The following is a 26,968-nucleotide window of genomic DNA, read 5'->3' on the forward strand; positions in this document are numbered from 1 at the left end:
ACTGCTACTGCTCTGGCCTCACTTGGAAGTCACAGCTCAGCAGAGGATGTGTGGAAGGAACAAAGATGTGTCCAGACGCTGGCCATGGCTCCTCAAATTTCTGCCTCCCCGAGGAGCTGAAGCAGAGGACAGAGGGCCTGGGGGATATCAGTAGGCAACAAGGTGACAAGAGGAAGTCTTTCTTGTACAGAAAAAATAAAGAAGTGAAGTCAGAGGGTTCCTGCTCTGAACATTTTTAGAAAGCAAGGGTAGTGCAGGCTATGCGCTGTCCCTACATGACAGAAGTGCTACTACCTACAAGGTCACCTCCATAAGAGGTTTTTCATTAGACAGTTGCAGATAGGGCAGGCAGCTCACTGAAGGGCTGGGTGCCCACGCAGACAGCTACATCGGCCTCATCTCAGCTGTGTGAGCAGGCTGCAGGGTATTTTTATAGCTGACTTCTCCAGTGACTTTAGTTGAAGCCTGATTTCTCAGGTCTATTAGGTGGGCAGCTGAGCTTTCTGCTTCTCCATGCTGATGGCTCTGGAAAGCCTTCTGCATGCCACTCCACCTCTCACCCAAACACCACTCATCCCATCCTAAGTCATCCCCCCCAGTAACAGGGAAAACAGCAAGGCAAGAATCTCTTAAACAGAGCAGGCCCAGGAAAAGCATGTTTTTCCAGCATGTATCAAGCTCATTTCATCTTGTCACTCAGCCTGATGTCTCTTTTCCTCCAATTTCTGCTCAGGAAGGGAGTTGCAGGGGTTTTGAGACCAGCTTTGCTTCAGGAATTCCTGCATCAACAAAATCCTCAGAGTTAGCATTGTTACAACATCTTCCTCAAATTTTATTAAATGCTTACAAAAAAAATAATCCAGGACATGCCATAAATTTAAGCAGAAAGCAAACTGATGCAGGAGGAGAGAGAGGCTGCCCTTCCTCCAGGAGGGCAGAAGCAAATTGCAAAATTATGTTGAGAGCCTTTGTGAGAAGAGGACAGGAATAAGACTTTAAAGAAAGGGTCAGGGGTGTGCTAACACCATGCATGAAGACATGGGAGAGCTCTGGAGCTGGCTTACAGAGCTGAGGCCTGGAAAGCAGAGTGCCACACTTCAGGGGCTCATTTTCCCCATGTCTACAGCAAGCCCTGACCTCTGCCAACAACTCACGAGGATGCCATTTCACCTTGGTGTCCCCCAGCATAAGAGAAGCTGCCATTTCCCATATCTCCTGCCCTTCCACAGGAGCACAGCATGCAAGTTGTCAGTGTGCCCAACACCTTTTACATTCAGAAGAGAGATTTCAATTGTTTGTTCCCTAGCTTGGGGGCTCAGGCAAATCCCTTCCTGAGAGAAGGGAGATGATGCCAGCAACCAGCACTCCTCACCTGGACAAGGAGACCTCACACCCATGACAGACATGGAGAGAAGGCTCAGCTTTTTGAGACAAAGCTGGCACGGCCACTGTCAAAGTGGAGAAGTGGCAGGAACACTGCAGCATGGCTACTTGACTGTGATTAAAGGACAATCAAAAAAACCCAGGATTATCAAAAAAACAGGATTAAGTCAAATATAATTTGACATACACACAGAGATGGAAGATGCTTGAAGCAGATGTTGCAGAGGCTGTGCTGTAAACAGGGGAAAGTTTCACCCATGGGGTGACATGGGGTCCCTGCCCATCACAAGCCTTCCATGCACCAGTTGTCACTGGGTTTCTCGCAAGTTCCCCCCTCTCTCCCAGCACCCAGCCAGCCACCAAGAGTCAGAAGTGGTTCACCATGCAGCAGAAGCCTTGCTGGCTGGGCAGGACAGCAGCTCCTCCTCTTCCATCAGTTGAGAGAGGAGGGAGCAGAGCCACAGCCTCCCTTCTCCATAGGGGAGACAGATTTAACAATAATAATAATAAAAAAAGCCAAAGAGTCACATAGGAGGTTAAAACAGGGATTGGTTTTGCCAGCTGATCTCGTTCCTTGCATCCAGCCGGAGGCAGCACAGGGTGTTGCTCACACCCCAAAAGGAGAGTCAGGCTGTACTGAGGCAGACCGACGTCAGGCAGGAGGAGAAGAGAAACATCCTTTCATTATCTTCTGTGGAGCAGAGGAAATAGTGGCATTGAGGATTGCATTGAGCCAGGACCAAGCTCAGCTGTAAGACAAGAGAACAAAAAATTTAAGCATGCTTGTGGCAGGGCTGTTTTGTCTAGCAATTAAAGGTGGCTTTCTCCCACTTGTTTTCAGAGCTCTGCAAACCACTTTGCTACCCATAAGAGCTTTTGCACTGCAGGGCAGCCAGCTGTACTATGTGGCAGGGCAGCTGCAGCCCCAGGCATCCCTGCATCCAGGGCTTGGCTGCCCCAGCTGATGCCCAGAGGTCATGACTGCCCAGGCAGAGGAAAGGGCACACTCCCACCAGCCTCCTCCACCCCAGGAGGCCATTAGCAGGTTCCCTTCCAAGCCCAAAGCCACTGGAGCACGTTCCTGCAGCCCCCGGCAGCCGCAGCTCTGCCCAGGACCATCTGTGGCCGTATCGGGTTCCTGCAGCTCCCGGTCTGCTCCATGTGGGACAGCTGGCACTGCCGAGGGACCCGGCACACTAATGCCTTGTCTGCCAGTGATGGATGGCTCCTCCACACCGAGACACTCCCTTCTGGTCCCAGGCTGGGGTCCAGGGGTGGTCGACCAAGAGCAGACCAGATTAACCCCTTAAAAGCCTCTCGACTCAGTTTCCAGATATGTTTCTTTCCAACTCATCACAAGCCCACCCAAGCAGTATGTTTCCCCACCATCCCCAGGTTTTAAGCTCTGGCCTTCCTGCTGGCAAGCAAGAAGAGCTGTCTTTCCCTTCGCATTTGCTTCGTTGTGCAGCCAGGGGGAAGCCGCTCACAAGCCTTGCTGGTTGCAGGATTTCTCCCTAGCGCACAAAGCTCTGAAGGAGACTCAGACAAAGCCAAGCATGACAGGGGAGGCAAACAAATTAAGAGCTGGCTTCCTTCTGCTGCCTCATCACATCTCGCTGCTTCTCTATCCAAACACACAGACATGCCATAGACCTCATCAACCATTAGGGCTCTCTAATACCCACAGCACAGCAGGTGCCAAGCTAGAGGGATGCTGAGACAGGAGCAAGAGTGATCTTAAGAGCACAGACTACAGATCCTGAGGTCACAGGGCACAAGCCAGCCTAACTTCTGTTAGAAGAGTTTTCTTGGTGCATGTGCACTATACCTAAATTTATACACACACACCCCACCCCCCATGCCTTCCTCTCTAGGATCTGGCACAGTTCGCAGCAAGACCCAGATCCTGCCCTTTTACCCATGTGAGAAGCCACATTTTTCTGGGATGCAGCAGTCCATAGGTCAAGAGCACTCAGAGCTGATCAGTCATTGGGAAGTTCATTGCCCTGCCTCTTTAGTATTCACAACACATCAAGCCTGAGCAGTTCAACCTTAAAATTCTGGCTTAGCAATGCTGCTAGACCACAGATCATCTTGTAAGGTATGCTGTTCATGGGACCACATTAACCTGGGATGGATGAAATCATTCCACAATGCATCCTAACATCAGGCAAGTGTACTAGTTCATACTGCAGCAGATAAAAATGACCTAAGCAGTTTCCAATTCCTGTGCAAACAGAACCAGAATAGCATTGAACAGCAAGTACAACCCCTCCAACTGAGGTTTTTTGGCTTTCTGACCCAGAAAAACACACACATAATACCTACAGTGCTGGGGAAAAGAGCAGGTATATGATGGAGTGGGCTCTCAGCCTTTTTTGGGGCCATCACACACTTGTTTCCAGGAGCAGCTCTTGGAAATAGTGCAGATCCTAATCCCAGCCTTGTGCCTAAGGCATGAAGCTGATAAGCTGCTGGGAATGCTCAACAGTTGTCACCCCAGCTTGCCCAAATCCCCTCGAGCCCCCTCGCCGAAATGCTGGGAGGTTTCTCATAGCTGCAGCTGAAATAAACGCACCAGCTGGGAGCAGAGCACTGCTTGCTAGGTGCTGCCCAGCCCATGCCCAGCACAGCTTCTGCTTTGGAGGGCAGCTCGCCCACATGACACCTCTTCAGTGCTTCTCTTCCCTTTTCCCCCCCCCCCCTCTTTCTTTTTTTTGGAAGAGTCATCCTCCTTTCCCCTCCTCCAGGAACTGTTTTGATAAATGCATCATCTGCTCAGTGTGGATGAGCTTCCATGAGCCCAAAGGCAACACCAGGTGCGCAAGCACAAATATCCATTCTGCTCTTCTGAGAGCTTTATTTAGGGGCAGTTCTGCACCGTGGTATCACGCTACACTCTGTGCCTCAGACTGATGCTCAGGCTGCAATCCCACTAAGCAGAGCACACGCAATAGCCTCTCTGGGCAACCCTGGCATCACCCTGTCTCTTCCTTGTTTCAGGATGCTCAGCTGTATCCAGCACTGAGGATTAAGTGGCTCGGTGGTTTATGCTTCATTTCATAGCAAAACTCAGCAACTCTGCACTGAGAGAGAGCCAGGGCAGAGTCACATTTCCTTCTGGGAGCTGCCAAATAGTTGAGGCTGGGTGGTTGGTGTTCCCCAGCCTTGCTGAGAAGGAGAAAGAGGAGAACTGGGACTAGGTTTACCTTGCTGCCCCCAGCAAGTCCACACAGGGCTCAGCAGAAAGGGAACAGCAGCAACAGCAAAGTGCTGCTCCAGTGAGCTGGTGGCAGAGAGCTGGGAGAACAGCTCTGCATTCTGCCACGAGCAGCAGTTTCAGCTGATGGGGTTCCAGGTGTGATTGCCACTAGAAAGGAGAACCTGTCCAGACCACAGCCTATTTCTGTTTTGCTGGAAAATGTGTTGTACTGGGAGGACAGCAGCAATGATCCTTAACAGAAAGGAAAAACTAGGTTTTGTCTTAAAGATTAACAAGTGCAAATAAAGGAGGCTGCCACAGCAAGGAAACGCCAGAGCTAGCATTATGACAAGGCACTTTCCCACCAGATAAGCTCAGCTTTTTAAATCCTGCCTTTCACAGGGATACCCTTCTGCCAGCTGAAATCAAAGCCGGTATTGACTTGGCCTCAAGTGACACACGCAGTTTATGGCTGCCCTGCTGCATGCAGCACTGTGTCAGGGTATTAATAGCTGGGATTTGGAAAACTATGAGACATTCCCAACTTGCACCCCAGGAAGCGTTAGCCCAGGGGTGAGCCCACGTCTACCCTAAGCTTTGTGCTTCCTTCCAGGAGATGACAATGTTGATCACGGTCTCATCCTCCGTCCAGCCCGCTCCCACCCGTCACCACCTCTCCCCCCCTCCCACACTCCCAAAGCCCTGCAAGGACAACCTGCGGCTCCAGCAGCTGCTGAAGAAGGCAGCCAAGAAGAACGCCCTGCTAGCTGCAGAGCAATCCAAGTCCTTTCGGTCCAGCCTCTCCCCTGTGAACGAGGCCAGCTCTGACCTGGAGCATGACAGCCTTCCCCCCACAGAGACCCCCGAAGCTGCAGCTCCCGCCTGCACCAGCCTCACAAGCCACCTCTCTGTCAGGCCCGTCACCCAGCACCGTGTCCCCTCCCCGATCCGGAGGGGCAAGCCTTTTGTCCTGAAGGTCACGGAGCAGAGGCGCATCGCCGAGCACCTCAGGTTCACAACTCCACCAGCCGAGCCCCCTCCACACAGGCCAGGTGCTCCCCAGACCCCGCAGCAGCCCGGCGGCCCGGATGCCCCAGACAACCCTTCCATACTCATTGTCCCCCAGCCTCCTCCTTCCAGCATGCCCCACGAAGAAAGGGCACCGGAGGTTACCTACGTCACCAAGGTGCACACTTATTTCCGCAGCGTCAAGGCACCCAGGGCCAAGACACCAACAAGCCAGACCCAAGCAACCACCAGCAGTGAAGAACAAAGGTCTTCTCCTCCAGCATCTGAACCATCTCCAGGGCAGATACCTGCACCACTTGATGACAGCAAGGCCCCGGCTCCCATGCTGGAGCCCCCCCTTCCTGTTGCTGCAGAGGCAGAGCCCCCTCACCACACTCCCAGGCCTGCCTCTCCTCAAGAGCCCACCACAGCCCCCTTGCCCAAACCCAGCACCTCTGATGCCCGCTCCCATGAAGTTACAGCCCATGGAAGCAAAACAGAAATACCCAGATCAGAGAGAGCTCCTGAATTGCCCGAGGCAGACAGGGAGAGCTTAAAACCATCAATACCCAGCACTCCCTGGAGGCCAGCACACCCAGAAACAGAAAGCCCTGCCCGAGCTGACACCACAGGGGCCACACCTGCAGACCCGAAGGTAGAACATGCCATGCACCTCCAGCCAGCCCCCAGCTTACCCAACACCAGCCCTCCCCTCAAAGCAGAGCCAGCAGCAGCATCAGGGGAAGCAGCAAGACCTGGGGCCAATGGCTGGCATCGCCTCAGGAAGCACTTGATGGTGCAGCCAGAAACACCCAGCTTCCCCGAGCCTGAGACAGAAAAGCTGGGGCAGGAGGAAGGGAACAAGAAGGACAGCTCTCAAGAAGTCATCAGTCGAGACATCAGACCATTTAAATCGAGAGCCATGAGGATGTGGGATGCTATTTTATACCAGATGACGGTCAACAAGGAGAGGAAGCAGCAAGCAGAAGAGAAGAAAGCGCAGAAAGAAGCAAGCTTCTTCCTTCCCCGCCGCCTGCCCATCCTTCTACACAAGCCACGCTTCGACGCCCGGAAACTCAGAGAGCTGGCTGCCAAACCCATGGCGAGGATCAGCACCGTGTTCGAGGTGGGCCGGTACGGACCCCGAGGAGCCAAGGAGCACACCAGGAGCTTTAACCGAACGGCATCAGGGTGGTCAGTCAACTGAAGGCGAGCTGCTCAACCACAGCCATCCTCCAGAGGTTCCTGCGGGGAGCCAAGCACGAGAGCACCTACCACTAGGTTTTCTGCCTGACAGAGCCTAGTGTCAGGAAAAAATAAAATAAAATAAAACCCCTCCAAAGCCAGCAGCCTCACGCTGAGGGTTTAAGGGTTATTCTGTATATGTACATAAGCTTAAATGCCTAACATACCACATCCACAGGTCACGAGTCAAGAAAATAAACACTTGGTTTAGAAATAGACAACAACAAACACTATGCAGTAATGTGGCAGGGAGAGGTGACACAGCAAAGAGGAGGAATTTCCTGTAGAAGAAGTCCAGTTTAGAGAAGGAGGATAGAACCTGAATTTATTTTACTCTGCTTAAGAGCAAGAGAAGTCCTAGAAACAGAAGTTGTGGTAGATGAGATGACATGAAGGGGTTTGCATTGCTCCACATCTTGTCTAGGGTGTCTTAGAAACTGAACTCTAAGAGCAAACACCTCCTTAGCCTCTCTACCACAAGCACTGCACCCTGCAGCAGTGCACTGAAGTTAGGTGGAAACACAACCCTTCACCTGAGGCACAGGAAAGGGACAGCATGAAGTCTAATCCATCCTGCTCTCACACAGCAGTTCCACTGCAAAAATAATTGGGCATTATCATTTCACACCCTTCTAGGTCAGTCTAGTAAGTTGCAGCACACAGAAGACCAGCTTCTTTGCAATAATCAAGTTCTGCTATGTATTTTACTTTTTTTTTTTTTTTTTAAGTACAGCTGGGTTTAGTGTTTTCATGATAATCAGCAAGAGCCTGCTTCAGCACATGAGTATCCAAGTTGGTGTATTTAACAAGGTGCTGTTTCCTGGGGGATCCTGCTAAGCCTATGTAGTGTCATTTTCAGGGGCCACATTACAACAGTTGTAAACTTTCTGGTGCCTGATGTCCTGAAAGAGAGCTAATTAAAACAAATTCCCTGACACCAGCCATCCACAGAGACAACTGTCCTATCCAGCGTTACAGCCACCCCTTTGCATCTCCATCACCACCAGGCTTATAAACAAGAAAGCTGGTGACCAGCTATTTCTGTCTCTCAAGGGACTTTGTCATATGCTGGGATGGATGTTCCTACACAGCTGATATAGGATTGCTATGTTTAGCCCTATAGGAAATTGGATACAGGGCTCTTTACATTCTCTTCACATACGGAGGATATGGAGCTGAGCACAATTTCCCCAAGCCTAACTGGAAATAGACTTGGGGGAAGGGGAGGGGGAATAAAAGCCCTTTTTACTGCTTTGCAGACTTCCAATTTTGTGATGATGCTATCAGAAGGGCTCAGTGAAGTTTCCACTCTGCTAGTCTTATCCTCTGTTTTGTATCCTCTTCCTTACTTCAAGAGGAAAAATAGAAGAAAGCAAAATCCCAGGTATCTAAAGCTTAGATTTCTCCTCCCTCTGACCTCCAGTTTCACAAGAAAAAGCTGAAAAGAGGTAATTTGGAAACACCTCAGTAATCACAAGTGGATCCTAGATCAGCTTTGCAGGATAATTCAACACGCTGCAAGACAGGATTATGGAGAAAGATTCACATAGGAAAAGAAATCAAATAGACTGCAGCTTAAAACATGTAAAGTGCTTAACATTAAAGGCAGATAAAGATGACCTTATCAGAGTGATGAAGTGGCACCTTGCTGTAGCACAAATAGATGGACACCTATGAACAAGTCTGCATACAGAGGCAAGACAAACAATACTGATTAGAGTTGGGAGATTAACTGCATTTGACCAGAGAACACCACTTCAGAAGCAGCTGTGCTTTAACCCACTTTATTCCACAGCAGCCCAGAACAATGAGCAGCTCTCACACAAGGCAAAGAGGAGAGGCTTATGTCCTACATCTGCTAGGCTTCCCACCAGGCTGCATCTGCAGCCCAACCCTGGTGCAGTGATGGAGAACCTCTGCTTCCACAGGGAATTAGAGGAAGGCAGGTCTCATTTCTGAACATTTGGCCCTTCCTCCACAAGACAAAAGGGCCCTGCAGAGACAGACCCTGGCACAAGAGCATTGCAGACAGGAAAACAGATGCCCAGAGGCAACAGGAGATCTCCACCACCTCCTATTTCGGAGCCTTTGCAGCACATCACAGCCTGAGCTGCCGTGATGAGTGAGGGAAAGGGAGCACCACTGGGCGTGAAGTTCAGCATCAATGTCAAACAGCCTCAGGCAGTTGGTGAGAGACCGAATTGTCACTTAGAGAAAACCTCTTACTCGGCAGCCTGCTCAGAGGTCCTGCAGCTCAGGAGATGAAAGAAAAAACTACTTGTGCTCAAGTGACTAGGAAGCTGATGAGATAGTGTTGAGTGAGGGATGTTAGGGTGAGACAGAAAGGTTTGGGAGCAGAAAGACATGAGGGGATCATGCAGTAGGGAAAGAAGATGAACATAGTAATGGGGAAGAGAATCTAAGGAGCAGGGACCTCTCAGCACATAAAATAACCAGCTAAAAGCTCAAGAACATCAACTAGCCAAGACTCTTCAGCTGCTGCAGTCCTTTTACTATTCATAGAGAAGAAAAAACAAAACAAAACCCACACATTTATGTAAGTAAGCCCATAGGACAGCAGTGCTGCTCAGTGGCTGTTCAAATGGATCCTAGAGGACTTCCCAAGACAGTCACTGACTTTTTAAGAAAGGCTACTGGAAGAAAGTGAACCTGAGGGCACCTTCCTTTGAGCTGCTTGCAGAAACTCAGGTGGGACAAAAAAAAAAAACTGCCAAGACATTGCTGTTAAAAACTGAAGCCCAGTAGGATCTACCCAGTGCATCAGAAGAGACTTTGGGAGAAAGAAGACAACAGATCAAAGAGGAGACCTTAGTGGGTTTCTGGGAGCCACAGGCAGAGAAGCAAGTAGAGGACAAGCCCTGTGGGCTCCTTCTCCCTTATAACTGAAAAGGTAGCTATGGGCAAGCTTGGGTTTATACTACTGCCCACCTCAAATTGGCATTCAAGAGAGGTTCTCTTCTAAATAGGCACCACAAAAGTAGAGGAAGAAAAGCAACATTCAGAAGTCAACTCCTCTAAGAAGGAAAAAAAATAGCAAACCCTCCAGGAGAACTCAAACAAAGGTGTTTTGTAGCAAACAGTGCTATTTATAAGCTTGGCTATGAAATAAAGCTTCTTTTTTATAGTAGAAGGAAAAAATGAGCTTGTTTTCACCCCCAGCAACATCCTCTCCATTCAGTTCCAGATGCTGCCTGGCTGGATCCAGCCAGTTATCACCTCCCTCCATGCCATCTCTTCTTATTGCCACATCCCTCTACCATCACCCACTGAAGATAACACCCAGAGATCTATTACCAGACACAACATGAGCTCTTGAGCTCCAAACACCATTTCAAGAGGTCACACATCCCAGCTTTGCCTCCCCTGCTTGCTGCACACCCAAGGACAGTCTGCTCTGTTGGTCTACCCAGCACAGCAGATGTTCACATCCTCCCCACCACAACCCTACCAGGGCTGGTTCCAAGAGGTTACTGAAATCATTGGAAGTTCCAGTTATTTACTGGGGTGGGGGAATTAAAGCCCAGAATCATTTGAATTATTTGAATCTCAGGACTATATCAGTCCCCATGCTTAGCCAGAGTGACCTCCAGCTATGTATTTCTCCTTGCAACATAAGAGCATTAATAAATCCAGAGATACTCCATTTGAGCTTGCAAAGGCAAACATCTTCACCAGAACAACAAATAGCTAAGAGAATAGTTTTCCAGGTTAAACACAGGTACCCAGCTCCCTAAAAGCATCAGGAAAATCAGAAAACAAGCACACGCTCCTGCTGTGCTCCTTCCAGCCCAAAGCCAGGCATTTGCCCAAGAAGCAAGGCTCCAGCTGTTATTGCATTTTATCTTCCAACTTGCCCAAAGTTTAGCTGGCAGAAATAATCCAAGTGTCCCTCCAAAGCAGCACCAGGAGTTGGTTGTGCAGAGCAAGGTCACACCCCACCTACCTGGTTGAGGAGTTCTCCAGGCATGTTATTGCTCTGTGGCATCATCTATCAACACCTTCTTGTACTGGCCATGGCCTGTTGCAACAAATTTGTACTTCTTGCCAGAAGGAGTGGACTGGACAGGAGAGAAAGAAGTAGCCAGAGTCAGCAGCTTTCTCCCTCAAATAACCAAAGCTAGAGGAACATGACAGCTGTCTGTAATCCCAGAGGACTTAGGGATCCTGGTGCTCTGCAGGGTTTGTTTCACTCATGGCAAGAGCCATTTCCATTCCCTGCATGCTGGCAGCAGTACAGATCCAGGAACAGACCATGTACTTCCATCTTCTCTCAGGCTGGATTGGATGGTCTCTGTCTGAACAGCAGCTGCTTGCTGGATTTAATAGCCATTCCCACAGAGGTACCAGTAGGCACAAAATCCCAGATCCATCTACAAGCATTGACACTACTTTAGGCCTAACTTCAGATGTTTTTCTTTACTCTCAGGACTAAAAAACATAACAAGGGCTAAGTAATTCGTGTTTGCAGTTCAATTTTAGCTTAGAAGGTTTGGGCTACCAGCCCATTGTCTGAGAAGAACAAACCATTCAGAAGACCCTTCAGTATTGCTGGTTATGTGGATTTGCTCATTATTGTAGATTTTTGCCCACATTTTTGCTAGGACTGGAGCTATAAGAACTCTTCCTAACAGTGACCTCATGCATGCAATTGCACTGATAGTTACAGGCAGCCCTTGTCTCTATATGTCGCTGTCTTCTCAGTGCTTCCAACCCAGCTAAGAGCCCTTTCCCTATTGTGAAAAGGGAAGGACTCCTGCCATCACACAGGCACCAACTTACCTTGATATTGGTCTCAGGTTTGGGACTGCCCTTCTGTTCCCAAAGGCTTCTTTTGCTCACGATGTCCCCAGCCACGATATCCTGGGAAGATGAGGTTCTGATTACCCTCCACCACCAGTGGTGCTGGACGTGCCTCCATTCACATCTCCTCCAGCCCCACGCATCTGACCTCCTTTTACAGCTACAATATCACATTGTCTGACCTACAGCAGCTGCAGCTAAAACCCAAGACTATGAAAACTTCTTCCTATTCCCTGTACATCCTGTGTTTTCCTCTCTCTCACTGTCTCCAACAAGAGCCTGGACCAGAGATCCCAGATGTTTATTTTCTTAGGTTTGTTAACTATTTAAGACATGTTAACATCAAGGCTTCTTTGGGCGGAAGGAATTTTACTCATATAAACACAGGCTTACAACCCATGTGTTACAGAATCACCCTTACTCACAACAACCAAGAAGTAAGGTTAAGAGCAATCCATAATACCCATTGCATTTTCCAAATTCACAAGATTTATCATCAAGGTGATAGACCCAATATTGCTCTTAACTGGAGCTGAGCCCTATCTCCTGCGGGGTAGATGTATGTTTTTCCCACCAGTGAATTTACCCCTATTTCAAAGCCCGGGCTCAACCAGCATCACAGAAGCTTTCCTAGCTGCACCACTGAGAAACAATTTGGCACCCTAGCAGAGTTTCTCTCCTGCACAAAGCAGGACACATCTCATAATTGCCTTACCTTACAGGCTGGGGTCTTCACAGCAGACTGAGCTGCAACCTCCCCAGTCTCCCAGAGGCTTTTCGTGCTGGCCACCATCATGCTGGTGGTGGGAAGGTCGAGAGAGGGCTGTCGGACGGGCTTTGGAGCCTTTGTGGATGTCTAGAAGAGATATGGAAAGAGATCACCATTGGGGAACTTAACAGCTCTGAGCATGTCTTTTTTTTTTTTCAGTTCCTGTAATTGGAGGTGCTCAGGGATGAGAGGCTTTAAAAGGACGTGTTGGTGGTTCCTGCTGCAGGCTCTCACTCCACAGTCAGGGTACATGAGGAAACAAGGATAGGGCAGCTCACTAAAGAAACCTTCATGCTCTGGCATGAGACAGAGACAGGAGGAACAGCTGCTTCCATCCAAGGGGAGATGTCTCAGGTGCCACCTCCCAGAAGGTGAGGTGGAGACATGGTGGGAGCGCTACACCCTGCACAGGGGCTCCTTGTAGGCTGGGGACAGAGAGCACAGCACCTCACCTCAATGGCTTGCGTGTACTGCTCCAGCCTGTCATCGATCTTCGACACGGGCAGGGGAGGCTGGCTCTTCTTGATGCTGTTGCTGGGGAGAGGAGAAGAGGAATGAGGCAATGCCCTGGTGGCTCAGGTCAGCCTGCTCCTGCCCATCCCTGCAGCAGGGCCCTCCAGCACCCCCCAAGTGGGGCAGAAACCTGCTTCACCCCAAGCCTCTCACAGCCCTGGAAGTACCTTTTCTTTATCGAGCGGTTCAGGGACTCAGTTCTGTCCGTGATCTAAAGTGGGAGAGAAGAGACAGGTGTTAACATTTCTCTATGGGCCTCAGGTGGATGTAGGTCACCTTGGCTGACCACATTTCAGCCATTCCTCTTCCCTGCTCCCTCCCCCAGATTTGGGGCACTCAGTCCCACATTCTCATGATGCTCAGAAACTGCAAGCACCCTTTCTCTTTATTCCCGCCGCTCAAGGAGGGTTATCTTTCTCAGGCACTTGGTTTTCTTGCCAGGAAAGAGAATGGCAAGTACAGAAAGAGGGAGGAAAACTGCAGTTATCGCCAGCCACTGCTGCAGAAGAGGAGCCAAGCACCAGAGCAGCACAACCACGAGTGGCACTGGCTCTTCCATACCAGAGAAGCACACAGACAGGGCAGTTCAGCACATGGAGCCACCTGCAAGGAAACCTTTCAGGTCAGACCATCAGGGAAGAGAGCTTTGCACCAGAGCCTCCTGTGCAAGAACGCTTTGGCCAAGACAGGAAGGCAAGCAAACACTTCAGACACAGAATAAAGGAAAAGACTAAAGTGTTGCTAAACCTCCCAGCTCTTCTGTGCCAGAAAACAAGAATGGAGACAATCACTTTCAAGTCAAAGGGTAGATCTTACAGCAAGGAGCAGCAACCAAGCAACAAGAAGCCTCCCCCTGTACACTGCTGTCTGGGCTGCAGGAAACATCACCTACCAAGGCAGCTGGTAAAAGGCAGCATTAAATGCTTGCTTCAAAGATACTAGTGCTAAATTTTGACTAACCAGAAGACATTATCACAGGAAGGACGCACTTAACACCCATGCTGAAGAGCTCAAGGCCCATTAGAGAAGAGCACAGCCACCAACAAATAGCACAACCCTTGCTAATAGAGATGTACCAAAGAGTCACCCTGCAGGGTCCCAGCACAGCAGCATGACAAATATCCCAGCAGCTCCTTCTGGGCAGGCTGTCTGCCTGCCAGTAGCTTGCTTTTTGGCTCAGTGCTGGAGGAATTGAAGCTTGCCTCCAAGCCATGGCTTCAAAGATTGTCCTGTCCATCCCTCTGGGACACTGGTAGGCAAGGTGACACCTCATAGGGCACAACAGCACCTAGATGGGCACTCAGATTCCCTGCCCATGTCTCATCTTCTTGACCACAAGTATTTATCAACAGGAAAAACCTGGCCAGCCCTGCAGAAGGAGCTGTACATGTGCAAATCATCCATAGGTCAAAGCCAAGCACCAACTTAAACACAGAGGGGCCTAGGAACAGGCTGCAGGTGACAGATCTCAGCATGACAGATGAGGGGAGCCTTGTTTCCATCTAGACTATTTGCAGACCATCTCCCTCTGCCCATTACTGCAATTTCTTGCAGCAAGAGCCATGCTTTTTTCTAGTTCCAAGCACCCTCTGAAGGCCAGAAGAAACCTCACTTGCCAACCTCAAAAATTCAGCTCACTAGCAGCCTGGGGCTAACCTTGCTCCCACACACCCACTTTCTCTCTCTGAGCCCCAAACACCCCGTTATACCGCACCCCAACATCCAGCTGTCCTAGACTTGTCCCTGGCCACCACCAGCCGCTGCTGGCAGGGAAGCTCCCACCCCACTGGGGTGGTTCTCATCCTATAACCAGCATCTCTGCTGAGCGACCCTATGACAAAACACCTTCTTGGTGGTCAATCTGTGCAATTCTTAGGATTCACATAAAACCCTGCTAGCTGGGGTGTAAAGATCTTCCTTCCTTTGGAAAGATCCCAAGCTCTTATTTTCCCCCCCCAAACAGCTTCACTTTCAGCTTTGTGTATTGGTGAGCTTTGACATCACCAATATAAAAAACAGCAACTAGATTTCTAAACCTTTCCCTGGGCTAATCCTAGCAACAGCAGTTAAGCTCAGGTCAGGAAGCTGCATGTGTTTGGGGGTTGCAACAAGAGGACTTTCAGCACGTAACAGGCACTGAAGTGTTTCTCACATTCCCCCACTGGTCCCACTCCTGGTATCCTCTTAGGCCACCCCCAGCCCACTTCTCAAACCTGAGATTATCACATGACCTGCACCGAAACCCACCTTTCCTTTTTTTGTTATTTGTATTTGATTTTAAAAGGCTTCTCCATAAACAGTGAGAATCTGATGATTGTAGATGATGAAATCTTCCTCTTGCTGCTATTTACTGTTGCAAGAGGAAGTGCTCGTACAATCCTCCCTGCCCAGGAAACATTGACCAAGAAGCAAACAGCACAGATCTGAATGCCAAACAGAAAAGCAAGGATAACACCAACAGCAGGTTAATAGGCTACCCAGGCTCCTCACCACTTTCCTAAGAGCAATAATCAGCAAGCCCAGGGCTTAGAGAGACAAAAAGCCAATTGCTACAGAAACCACTTATCTGTGTCTATTGTATGTAAAAGCACATGCACTGAACTGAGGATTTCTGCTAAAAGCAACACAAGCCAGGAGATCAATTTGAGTGGCATTAGAAATGGAAGTTTCACAAGAGCATCAATTCACACAGATGTGAGTGGGGCAAGGCGTTTCAGAGATCAGGAATCCCAGATAGCTTTAAAAAAAAAAAGTTAACTTCAGAAAGGTTAAGTGATATTTTCTATTTTATTGTAAGATAGGGAAATTCCAGTGCTTCAATGTTTCAAGTTTCTTTTTTCAGGGAAATTTTCTGATTAAGTTCACGTATCATCTTTAACCAAAGCTTAAAGCAGACCTCTTTATTTGTTTTACTCCATTCCCTGACATCCTCAATGAAGACTTAGATTCACACCGATCGGCAAAGCATACACAGGCAGGCACAGTTACAGCCTCCAACAGCACAAGCAGACAAAGCAGGAGGTCAACAACCAAAGATGAGGGAAACATTCAGTGAATTGCCGCAACCCATAGCAGAATTCACACTCTGTTTTGCCATAAGCCCTGGGACAATTTTTCTTGTCACTAGGTGCCAGAGGGGTCCCCAAACACAGACCTTGGTGGAGCACACTGCGGTGTGGTCAGAGCACAGCTCCTCCTCCTCCAGGCTGGTGGGGCTTGGGGCTTTCTGGCGTTTTTCTGGTGCTTCTTCCTCTTCATTTCTCCTTCTCTTCTTTTCCTGAGTGCAGAAAATGAGCAAGCCAGGAAGCGAGCTGGTCAAAATGCTTAGAATACAGAAAATATGATTTTTTTCCCACCCCCCTGTCTCCCAGGCTTCCTGTCTTACACTAAATGAATACTCTGACACAGAAACCGTGTTAACATTATCTCATTCTGGAACATCCAGGAAGAAGCTTGTGTGCATTTGAAAAGAATAAATAAATTCAGAGGACTTTTGCAGGTTCAAGGTTCCAGGATGATGAGAAAAGGGGCCCTTGCATCAGTTAAAGGTTTCTTACTACTACTGAGATAAGAAAACAGGAGTTTCTCATTTCAGGATATCAGGAGGGAAAGCATCTGCCTTTATTCTAAATGGCAATTCTCAGACCCCAGGAAAACAACTAGGCAAAGGCAGCACCATCCCCACATTGTGCCAGGCCAGCACCACCTACATGGGCTGTCACAGAAGCAAGGCCTGGCACAGGCTGCCCAGAGGCCACCCAGTTTCCCTCCTTGTGGATCTTCAAAGCCAGCTGAATGTGGCCCTGGGCATCCTGCTGGAGCAGGGCTGGGACCAGACAGACCCACATGTCCCTTCCCACCTCAACCATCCCATCAGAGCCCAGCTCCTCCTGATCTCACCTCCTGCTCGACTCTCTCCTCCTCATGCTGCTCTTGGATATGTTCTTCCTCCTGGCACAGCCTCTCTTCCTCCCCAATAGCCACATTCTCCTCCTGGGTCTCCTCCGGGCTTTCCCGGTCCAGCTGGATCTGCTCCAGTTTGGCCTCTGCTTCCCTCACACCACTGTCCTCTTCTTCATACGACTGCCGCGGGGACCTAGGGGCAGGGGAAGAGGACAAAGAAGCAAAGAGTTGTTACAAGCCTACAGACAACATCAGGCACCTTCACAGGCAGCGGTAAGTCTGTGTCAGTCCCAAACCTCAGATTTACCTACCCAAATAAGTGACACCTCTATTTATGTCTATAAGGAGAGCCCAGCAAACCAAAGCAGTCCCAAAGCAACCAAGGGGGTAAAAAAAAAAAAATAATAATAATAATAAATAAAACAATAAATCACAAAAGTTTCACGTGAGGATTCCTACAGCTCTCAGGGGCTGCAGAGAAGAGACCCAGCAGTGTTTGAGCAACCCATTTTGCCAAAGCAGAGCAGCCCACGCTGAGTGCACAGAGCCAGCAGGAGCACTTAACTCCTGAGCCCTCACAGAGACATGCCAAGGTGCTATTGCCATCTTATGGCCCCAGGCTGGAGGCCAGCTTTCTCCTCCCACCTCTTTCTTAGAAAATTGCCTGGGTTGCAGGCTAGAGAGCTGGCTAGCAGGCTGCTGCCAGAGCCTGGGGTGACTCACTGCTCCTGCCTCGCTGGCCAGCAGCTCCAGCTCAGCTTTTCCACCCACCTCCCTGCAGCTGGGAAGGCAGCTCACAGGACAGCCACCTTCCAGGCCTCCTCACTGACCCCTCTGGAAAAAAGGCTGATGCATACGCTGGCTCACTACTGATCATCCTCCCACGACTGTGCGGTCACCACCAACAAACAGGCTCTGAAGGTTTTGCAGCCCAGGCAACAAGTTTCTTTTAACCGAGATGCCTCAGCCAACAACAGCTCCAGCTGAAGTGCAAGCTCATTTTAAGAACTTTATGCCACTAGATACAACACTGCATACTGGATGCTTCTTACACAGAGCAGTTTTGCATGGGAGGCAGTAAGCCCAACCCCACTGCATCACAGCAGAGGGGCATCCAGCTCCCACCTTCCTGTATGGCTGGCTGGGGCACAGATCTCCCCTGCAAAGTGGGAAACCTGACCCCAAAAGAAACTATGGGGTTGCATAAGCCCTCAGGGGACACACAAGCTGTTTAGCTCCATTTACCAGAGAGAAACCATCTCCCCTCCCTTGTCTGAAGACCAGAGCATAGCTCTTCTTCAGATGGAAGAAACAGGACTTGCTCCATGTCCAGTTAAAAAAACAAAAGAGGAGATTTAAGAAACCCCACAGCACCACTTGACTCAGCGTAGGGCATCGTGGCCAGGCACACCTCCTACCTTCACTTGCACCCCAAGCCTGTCCTCAGGCAAGGCAGATGGGCCAGGAGGAAGGACAAAGCAGCTGACTAGACTTTATAGGGCACAGCCACCAGCTGGGAAGCCCACCTTTCACAGAGACCCCGTCCAGCCAACAGCAGCAGCCTCTCCCTAAGGACAAACTCTTTACAAGGGGGGGATTAATAGGGAGGGGAGAGTGCAGAAAAGCAGCTGGGGCTGATTTCTGATTGCTCTCCCAGCTGTGATCATCAGCTCTGCTGGGAGGTGCTCCTGGGGCTGCAAAGGGGAAGGTGCAGCTTGCAGTGTTTGGGTAAAGGAAGAGGCCACGTATTTGTGCAGCAGTAAATATTAATATTATGCTTTTTTTTTTTTTTTTTCAATCCCATGGGCAAAGAAGGGGTTGTGTCATCGTGGGACAAAGTTCCCCATAAAACCACACTGCTTGGACAGCTGAGTCACAGAGTTCACGTGCAGGTACACGGTGTCCAGGGCAGGAGTTAATCAGGAGCACTGCTCAGCTCAGCCAGGGAAGAGGGATAGAAGATGGATCTGGACCTCAGCTCTTGGGCAGGGACACAAGCGTCCATCTGGGCTCTGTTTTCCACCACTGAGAGAGGAGTCAAGCACGAGGTGGGCTGGGGCCACAACACCCACTAGGCTGACATGAGACAGGAAGCAGCGATAACATAGAGCAGCTTTTTTAGGCTGCCTGCATTATGTTAGGGGCTGTTTCGGCCCCTGCAGCAGCTCAGGTGGCTTAGATCCGCTGTTGTCACTCCTCCAAGCCCAGGCGTCCTGGCCGGCTGCCATTGCTCGGAGCACGAAGCTGAAGCCAAACATCCCCAAAGCCTCGGGCAGCCCTGTGTCCCTTCCTCCCGGGTAGCCCAAATTGCAGGCAGAGAGCGTCCGTCCCCATCCCACCAATGCTCCAGCCTCCCCTCGTGGCATGCAGGGCAGGACCTGGCCTTGGTCACCTCATCCTGGGGACGCTGGTGGCTCCAGCTCTGCCCTACCCACCTCTGTTTGCGCTGCTCGAGCTTCTGGGACCAGTCGCTGAACCCCTCGTCCTCCTCCAGCTCTGAGGGCCCGGAGGGCTTAAAGTCATAGCTGAAACATAGCAAGGAGGAAAATTAGGATGAAAGTGACACAAAAGACCCAGCCAGCTCAGCGTGTCCAGCAGAAGCACCCTGCTGCCTGCCCAGTTTCTGGGACAGGTAAGCAGAAGTAAGAGGCACAGCAAAATGAAAAAATCCCATGGTTTTCTTCTGCACCGGAGCTCATTTGGACCAGAGGTGTTTCAGGTGTGGCTCCCACTTGCCCTGCGCCTGCATTCAGCCCCCAGCAAAAGGAACCAGCAGGAGCCAGCCTGAGCAGAGCACAGCATTAGGAGGGCAGGAAAACTGTGTTTGGGCACAGGCTCAAGTCCTGGGCTGATCCTCACGTTTCCATAGAGCTTTGAAGCAGTCAAATGTGCTTCCGAGATGCTGGCTCCCCATCTGTGAAATACCAGTGCTGGTCCTGCCCCATCTGAAAGTGGCATATGGAAAAAAAAAACTGGAAATAAAGGGTGAGGATGAATGCTGCAGGCGTGGCTTTGAAGCTGGAGCCCTGCCTTGCTGCACACCCAAATATCTACCTACATGGGCATTCCTCATGCTGATGTTTCGGGGATGGGCAGGGGACCACAGCCCAGCCTCGCTCCATCTCACATCCTCCCCAGCCCTTCTCTGCTGGCTGCAGTTCAAGACATCAGCATGCTCAGCAGCCCCCCACGGGCCAGGCTGAAGTCCAACTGCACCAAAAGCCGCTTTGCTCAGAGGGAATGGCTCTGTGTGCTGGAGGGGAAAACCGCCCCCATCCTTCCTAAATAGGAAAGGAGAGAGGAGGAAACACGTCCATCCTGCAGCCCGCTGCCCTCCGGCCCTGGGAGCGCGTTCCCAGGCTGTGTTGACAGCCCTCTGCTAGCACACTGCCCTGGCCCACGGACACACAGACAGACAGATGGAGCAGCAGCCCTCTGGGGTCACGGGCATTGATGGGGTTTTCCTATTTCTTTCCTTGCATTCACAACAAGAACTGCCAGCCAGGTGGGGCTGCAGGGTGGGTGCCCACATAGCAAGCATCAGCTGGAGGAGGTGGCTTCACGGGACACAGGGTGGTCACATCCCCTAGGAATGGCAAATAGGGTGTGGAGCCCACGGATTAGTCTAAAATTCACAGATTCAAAACACACACTAAACACCAATGAGCCTTTTTAATTTTCCTTTGCCCTTCTGGGCTCTTAAGAGGTGTCAGGAGATGCTCAGCCTTCTCCATAACATCAGTGGCTTGAAGGTCTCCAAAAAAACACATGTACCCTCACCAGGCTCACCCGGGAGGAGCACCCAAAACTGCTGCTTAGCCCCAGCAGTTTGCTGGTTATTTCCTTTTATTTTATTTTTAATGGGGGAAGGGAAGAGAGCAGCAATACAGATAGGGTGAGTGCCGGTGCGGGAAGCTCCAGGGGAAGGAGGGGACAGTGTTTACATGGGAGAGAGCGCAGATTGCCAGCAGGCTGACCCCGGCTGCCTGAGCAAGCCCAGGTGGCTGTCAGCAGCTGCAGAAGGAACCAGGGGATGGCCAGAGAAGCAGCAGCACCCTTCCCACTGACACCAAAGGTACACGTGTGGCTAAGGCAGGCACCCGGGCACTCAAATTCAGGCACTGTCAGTGCTTTGTGTCTGGGGCCACTCGCAGCACCACCCAGTACATCAGAGCATCTTATCAGCTGCTTCAAAGACCTCCACAAACTGTTTTCCAGCCCCTGTGTGAAAGGGGCAAGAAGAGGGGGAGAGTGAATAATTATTATTACTTTCCAGATATGCTGCTTGCTTTTAGGGCAGATCACAGTGGTTTTCTCTGCAGAACATCACTGGGTGCGTTGCCATAAAAAGATTTTGAAGCTTCTATACAATAACAACAACAACAACAAAAGTCCTGAATAATTTGCAAACTACCTGAGGAAAAAAAAGGAAACAACAAGTCTTTTCATGGGAAAAAAAGTGCCTTTTTGCTGGTTTCCTAGTAAAATGAAGCTGTTGATTCTCTCTGGCGGGTGCTCCATGGTCACAAACCCTGCCCTCTTGCAGATGCTCTCCCACTGCCGGTGCAGCATCCTCGATGGAAGAGCAGGGAGCCTGGCCAGGGGAGGCCCTCACCCCCAGCCCATGAGCTAAACGATCCTTGTTTAACCTGGGCTAAATCCCACCAGACCTGCTCAGGAGCCCCTCCACCCCACAAACCGCCTCAAACAACAGATGCCTGATCCGTGGCTGGAGGGTTTTGGTGCCAGGATGTATGTACGGGGGTATTTCTTACTGGTTTTCCTGCGCTGAGCCTGTGCTCTCCGAGCAGGAGCCGGTGCCGTTGAAGCCTTCCTCTGCCTGGGACCTCAGCTGCTTCTCCCGCTCCCGCCGCCGCCGCTCTCTGGCTGCTTCCTCCTCGTCTTCCACGCTCCACTGTGCCGTCAGCCTTGCCAAAACAGAGGGACACCCAACTCAGTGCCACTGTGAGGGCTTGAACATACTGGTGATAACCCCCCGAGCTGCTCGGACACCCCTCCCTGTGGGCCGGGTGCTCCGCTGGGTGAGCGCTCCCAGCATGGCTGTGACGGTGTCCATCCCACTGCAGCCTTTGTGCTCCTTTTCCAAGGAGAGCAATTCCAGGAGCACGCCAGACCCTTTGTAGGAAAGGACTGGTGCCTGGGACAGACTGGTGCGCAAGGTTATGGGATGCACAGGAAGAGACAGCATCGTCCCTATGGGCAGCAGCCTTGGTGTGGGGCACTGCAAAACGCTGCCTGCGAGGGGCAACTCTGTGCCAGGGCACCTGCTGCTGATGCTGCTCACCCCATCCCACTCGCCCAGGTCCGCAGCAGAGCTATTTCCCTGTGTCTGCAAGCCTCCTCGCCAAGTTGCTCCTGTGCAAGGCGTGCCTATGGCAGCAAGGACAGAGATCTGCAGCCTCCTGCCTGGCGTGGGCACACTTGGGGGCTGCTCTCCCTGTAGGACAAACCCATTTGGTAGGACACAAGATGTGATGTCAATTTGGACTGGGGCAAAAATCTAATGGAAAGGAAACTTTTTTTTTTTTTTTTAAAAAAAGGCCCGGTTTGAGTGAGTGTGGGGCATTTTCCAGCTGAGCCCAGCTTCCCCAGCCCTAGCAGGGTTGCATGACGGGGGGGAGCACGGTGAGGATGCCCCGGCTGCCCCTTGAGAGCAGAAAACTTGCCCTCGCCTCACTCCTCTTGGGTGGGGTCTTCTCCTAAATGCCATCAGGTGCCTCTGGCCACACTTTCCTCTCCCCCCCACATTGCCCCTTCCCCTCGATGGGAACAAAGAGCCCGAAGCCACCCAAGAGGCAGCCAGGTCCCCTCCACCCCTCCTCGTCCCCCACTCATATTTATTGTTTTTCCCCCCCCTGTTCCCATAGAAACCCTTGTCTGTGGGCCTGGCAGGAAGCCACTGTGTTGTTGTTTTATTTTTTTGTGTGCACGCTTTTTTCTTCTTTTTTTTTTTTTTTTTTTAATATCTAAATGAAGTCATTCATTAAACTCTGCCACGATCTCCCTCCCCTGTGTGACAGCTCCAGAGAGTCTCCGATTCCGAACGGCCCTTAACCCCCTCTCGCCTGGATCTCCCCGCTTACGAGAAGCAACGCCCACATTTCTCCCCCAGCAAACCAGATTTTCATGCAATTCCAGCTCCCCAGAAAGCTGTTGTAGGGGATTGTGGTGACCTGGGGGGGTCCCATCTGCATCACGCCAGCTTCCCACTCCAGCGTTGGTCTGCAGCCCTCTGCGCTTCCCACTTGGATGTGACTAATTCTCTCCCCATGACCTCACCGGCTCGCTATTCTGTCGCTGCATCTTCTGAACGGGCCAAGGACAACGCCGGGGCGACTGTTTCGGGGAGATGCAGTTTTCTGCAGGGTGGGGGAATGTCCTGGCTCCCATCACCAAAGAGCAAGCTGGCATCCAAGTGCTCGTGGCCATAGGGCACGCGGCTCGGACACGAGGATGCTGGGTGCTTCTCATACACTTTGGGCACGAACAAGTCCCCACCGAGCCCCTGCTTGCCCTGGGTTCAGAAATGCCAGCAAACACCTAAAACCACTTTATCAGCAGATTCAGAGCTCTCTTTTGTGCTCAAACAGGCTGGCACTAGAGCAAGGTTTAGAAAGTGATGCTTTGGGGCTCAGTGTTCAAGCCAACAAGGAGAGGGAAAGTGATTACTCCTTTCCAACTGACCTAGCAGCACAAATATTTGTTTTCAATGAAAAACAAGCAAACAAGTTCACAAACAAAACATTGGTGCAGTGCTCACATTCGGGTCAGCTACAGCAGTTTGCTGAGCTGCCAACTGACCGTGCCATCTCGGCTTGGACAAGCCCAAGCCTTCATCAGCCCCCTCTGTGCAGAGGGGGTCAGCTGTAAAATTTCCTCTCAAGGCAAGGAGGTGGAAAGATCTCATCTCAAAACGGTTCGGTTTTCTTCACAAGGAGGCACGGTCTCCTGTTTTTTTCTCCTTGTTGCACAACCATCTTTGCCATTTCTAGAAGCCATCATCCGGAGCTTCAGGAGGCCTGGACAGGCTGGTGGCGCTTAGCACTGCTCCAGATGGCATTTCCCCAAAACTGGGGCGCTATGGGAAGAACCAGGCTCATAGCTGCTGGTGGGACCACAAGCTGCCCTTGTCATTTCCTTGCCCCTAACACGGGACAAGGAAACCGACAGTGCTGGGCTCACAAGGTGAATTCACGGTGTGCTCCACCCCAAGCCAACTGCCTAAATAGAGGGCGATTTCTCTTACTGGGGAGGCGAGGAAAGCCTGCAGACCTAGGGCTGGGCTCAAAGCACTCAGGTCTGGATTTGGCCATGCAGCCACAGCTGGCCAAATCTCTGGGATGCTCAGACTCCTCTGCCTGGGGCCGGCAGCCCAGTTCAGTTCCAGCTCTTGACCTCACCTCCCGCAGGACCCCCAGCCCAGGGAGGAGTTTTGTTTCCATTTGCCCCACCAAACACCTCCTGCAGAACAGAGATACAGGCATCCATGCTCCACGTGGCCACTAATGCCTGCTGCAGACAAGCCAGCATCTCTGGGAAGGTCACGTTTCCTCTGGGCCATTCCTCATGGGCACTCGAGGAGCTGATAATACACAGGCGAGGGAAATTTCTGGCACCAGCCGAGCTGTGCTTAAGGGAAATGCTGCAGACTCGAGGAGTCTTTTGCAAGGCTCACAGCTCAGAGGAAGTTTTGCTGGCCCCAAACCAACCTTCAGCACTAAAGCTAATTCCAGAAAGGAAAGCAAAATGCCTCCCAGAGGCTTTAGGCTTTGCGGACCTGTGCCAGAACCCAGCAACCCTCCACCAGCACACTCGACATTCCTGTCTCCTGAGCTCGCCGGGTCCCAGGCTGGACCAGTGTTGACTTTGGTGGGTGCCCCTGTCGCGCCGGCTGCCCCCGCATACCCAGGGTTCATGGAGAAAGAGGCTTTGGGAACCCGATTTAGGAGGAGTTGTGTCCAACACCTGGCACTTCTCAAAGGGCAAGCCAGTGCGAGCCCTATTGCTGCCAAGGGTAACGCCACCACCACCTGCAAAAGCTGCTGTGCTTTCACCTCTGGAAACGTCCCGCGTGAGAACCAGGGCTGCATTAAGGGGAGAAGGTGCCCTGTGACCCCCAGCAGCCATCACATCACCCTCTTCTGTTGAATTTCAAGGAAAGGGAGAGGAAGATGCAGAAACTTATGCAAGGGACATTCCCCTTCCCACATTATCCATGTCAGCCCCTGTTGCCTTGTCACAGGCCAGCCACAACCTCAGTGCCCTGTGGCCCATCATGGAGAGAGGACGGCATGCTCAAAGCAAAACTACTTCACTACCATCTGACAAACACCTACAGAAGCTGCCCACCCTCATGAAACTGAATATTGTCTAGGACTGTCCCCAGGTTCATCCTGCTGCCAGGTAGAGCTGCTGGGCTTTATTTTATACCACATTTATCTGTGGTTTGTAAAGCGTCCAGGTGTGACTGCAGGGGTCCCAAAGTGTACAGCTCACCCTTGTCACCTGAAATGGAAAAGGACACCCTCAAGAGGCTACAGAGGAGCACCACAGAGTTCAGCATCTCTGCCCTTTCCAAAGACCTAGGACCCAGGTTTATCTACGTACCAAGACACCCTCAGAAATCTGTCCCCAAACCTAAGGGCTCGTCCAAGGTCGCCATGAAGATGCTGGGAGCTCAGCAGAGGTCCAAGCAGCATCCTGACCTCCCCTCCAAGGGGCTGCTGCTGATCACCAACAAGCACAAGTGGCCTCTGTGACACAAGGCTCACTTTCAGGCTGGCCAAACCTCTGTGATGTGGAAATCCCTGAATCAGATGGCAAACAGCAGTTCAGTTTCTTTATGGACATGTTTCTGGAGCTTAGAGGTAACGTGGCTTGATAGCAAAAAGGGGATAATCATCTATCCACCTGGGTAAGGAAGGGGGTGTGGATATTGGCACGGTACGAGGGGACTGGGAAAGAAATAAAACCAGAAGCTATGATGTCACAGCCCGGAGTTTATTTCAGCCCCGTCCCGGGGGATATGGCGATTCCAGCTCTGAAGGATCGCCGTGTCATCCGAAGGCAGCCCGCGACGCCGCACGAGCCTCTCCCTCCCAAACATTCATGTAATTCCTCAGCCGCATCGCTCCGGCCAGAGCCCAGGCTGCAGGGTTTGAGCAAGAAAAGGGGTGCAGCAAGGGGAGAAGGGAGGCAAAAAATGCATAATGATGCTTCACCCTAAGCCTTTTTCTCATACCAAAGCTCCCCGCCCCATCAGCAGCCCCGCAGCCTCAGCGCTTCCCTCTCCTGTAAATCACGGCAGGCAGCTCGGCTCCCGTCCCCGCTGACCCGCGGGAGCTGGGGTGCGGAAAGGCGTCACGCAGGGGCTGATAAGGACACGCCAAGGCATCTGAGCCGAGTGAGATACAGCTGGCGCTTTCATCGAGCAGAAATGGAAGAAAACCCTAGGCAGCGTGGCACAGACCTAGCTTCCCCTTAAAAATTAAAGCAACTCTTCTTTTTTTTTTTTTTTAAGTGAATCCGGATCTTTCCTCTCAGCAGCATATCCCATTTCTGCCCGAAGTACAAAATATGCAGCTACACAGCCACACGTGCCAGGTATTCCTGGCGCCACCCAGAAGGTGCAGCAGGGACCAGCCCCTGTGTGCAAGGTCCCTGGGAGGGGAAAAGCCTGCACAAAGATGAACCAAACAGAAGACAGGAGCAGAAATAGATGCTGCTGTTGGAGTTACAGCATCTCATCACCAACACCCCAAACCTGGACACAAACCCACGCCACGGAGAAGAAGCAGTTCCCTCCCCTACCTATGCCAAAGGCTGGGAAGCATCCCACCAGCAGCGCTCCCAGCCTGGTGGAACAAGCCTGAGGCCAGTGCCTTTAATAACCCATTTTTATGTATTTTTTAATCATTTTTAACCACAGCAGACAGACTCCCAACAACTCCTTTACAAGATGATGGATTGCACCCCCAGGACCGTGGGTCCTTAGCACACAGATATGCTGGTGCGGTAATGCATTAACATCACCGGTCTGGAATTTGGAGGCGGAGGGGGGAGAGAAAGGGCTGGGGCTGGAGCCCTCCCAGCACCCTGCGCAG

The 26,968-nt window shown here is 51.2% G+C and overlaps 2 protein-coding genes across 2 annotated transcripts in view; one reads left to right on the plus strand and one right to left on the minus strand.

The window, feature by feature from the left end:
* Positions 1-802: 802 nt before the first annotated feature.
* The window catches only part of LSP1 (lymphocyte specific protein 1), a 40,060-nt gene continuing 13,894 nt past the window's right edge, over positions 803-26,968 (minus strand). Inside the window, exons 2-11 of the mRNA XM_032189032.1 lie at positions 21,620-21,772; positions 19,280-19,369; positions 16,842-17,037; positions 16,096-16,218; positions 13,109-13,152; positions 12,881-12,962; positions 12,375-12,515; positions 11,639-11,719; positions 10,803-10,917; positions 803-2,132 (exon numbers count right to left, since the gene is read on the minus strand). Coding sequence (XP_032044923.1) covers positions 10,828-10,917; positions 11,639-11,719; positions 12,375-12,515; positions 12,881-12,962; positions 13,109-13,152; positions 16,096-16,218; positions 16,842-17,037; positions 19,280-19,369; positions 21,620-21,772 — 1,000 coding nt within the window. The 3' untranslated portion in view covers positions 803-2,132; positions 10,803-10,827. The remainder of the gene's footprint in view (positions 2,133-10,802; positions 10,918-11,638; positions 11,720-12,374; positions 12,516-12,880; positions 12,963-13,108; positions 13,153-16,095; positions 16,219-16,841; positions 17,038-19,279; positions 19,370-21,619; positions 21,773-26,968) is intronic.
* LOC116489533 (proline-rich protein 33-like) lies at positions 5,727-6,800 on the plus strand. Its single transcript, XM_032187960.1, has one exon. The coding sequence runs from the start codon at positions 5,727-5,729 to the stop codon at positions 6,798-6,800; it is 1,074 nt and encodes a 357-aa protein (XP_032043851.1).

Source organism: Aythya fuligula, chromosome 5 (assembly GCF_009819795.1).
Source record: "Aythya fuligula isolate bAytFul2 chromosome 5, bAytFul2.pri, whole genome shotgun sequence".
Classification (NCBI taxonomy): Eukaryota; Metazoa; Chordata; class Aves; order Anseriformes; family Anatidae; genus Aythya; species Aythya fuligula.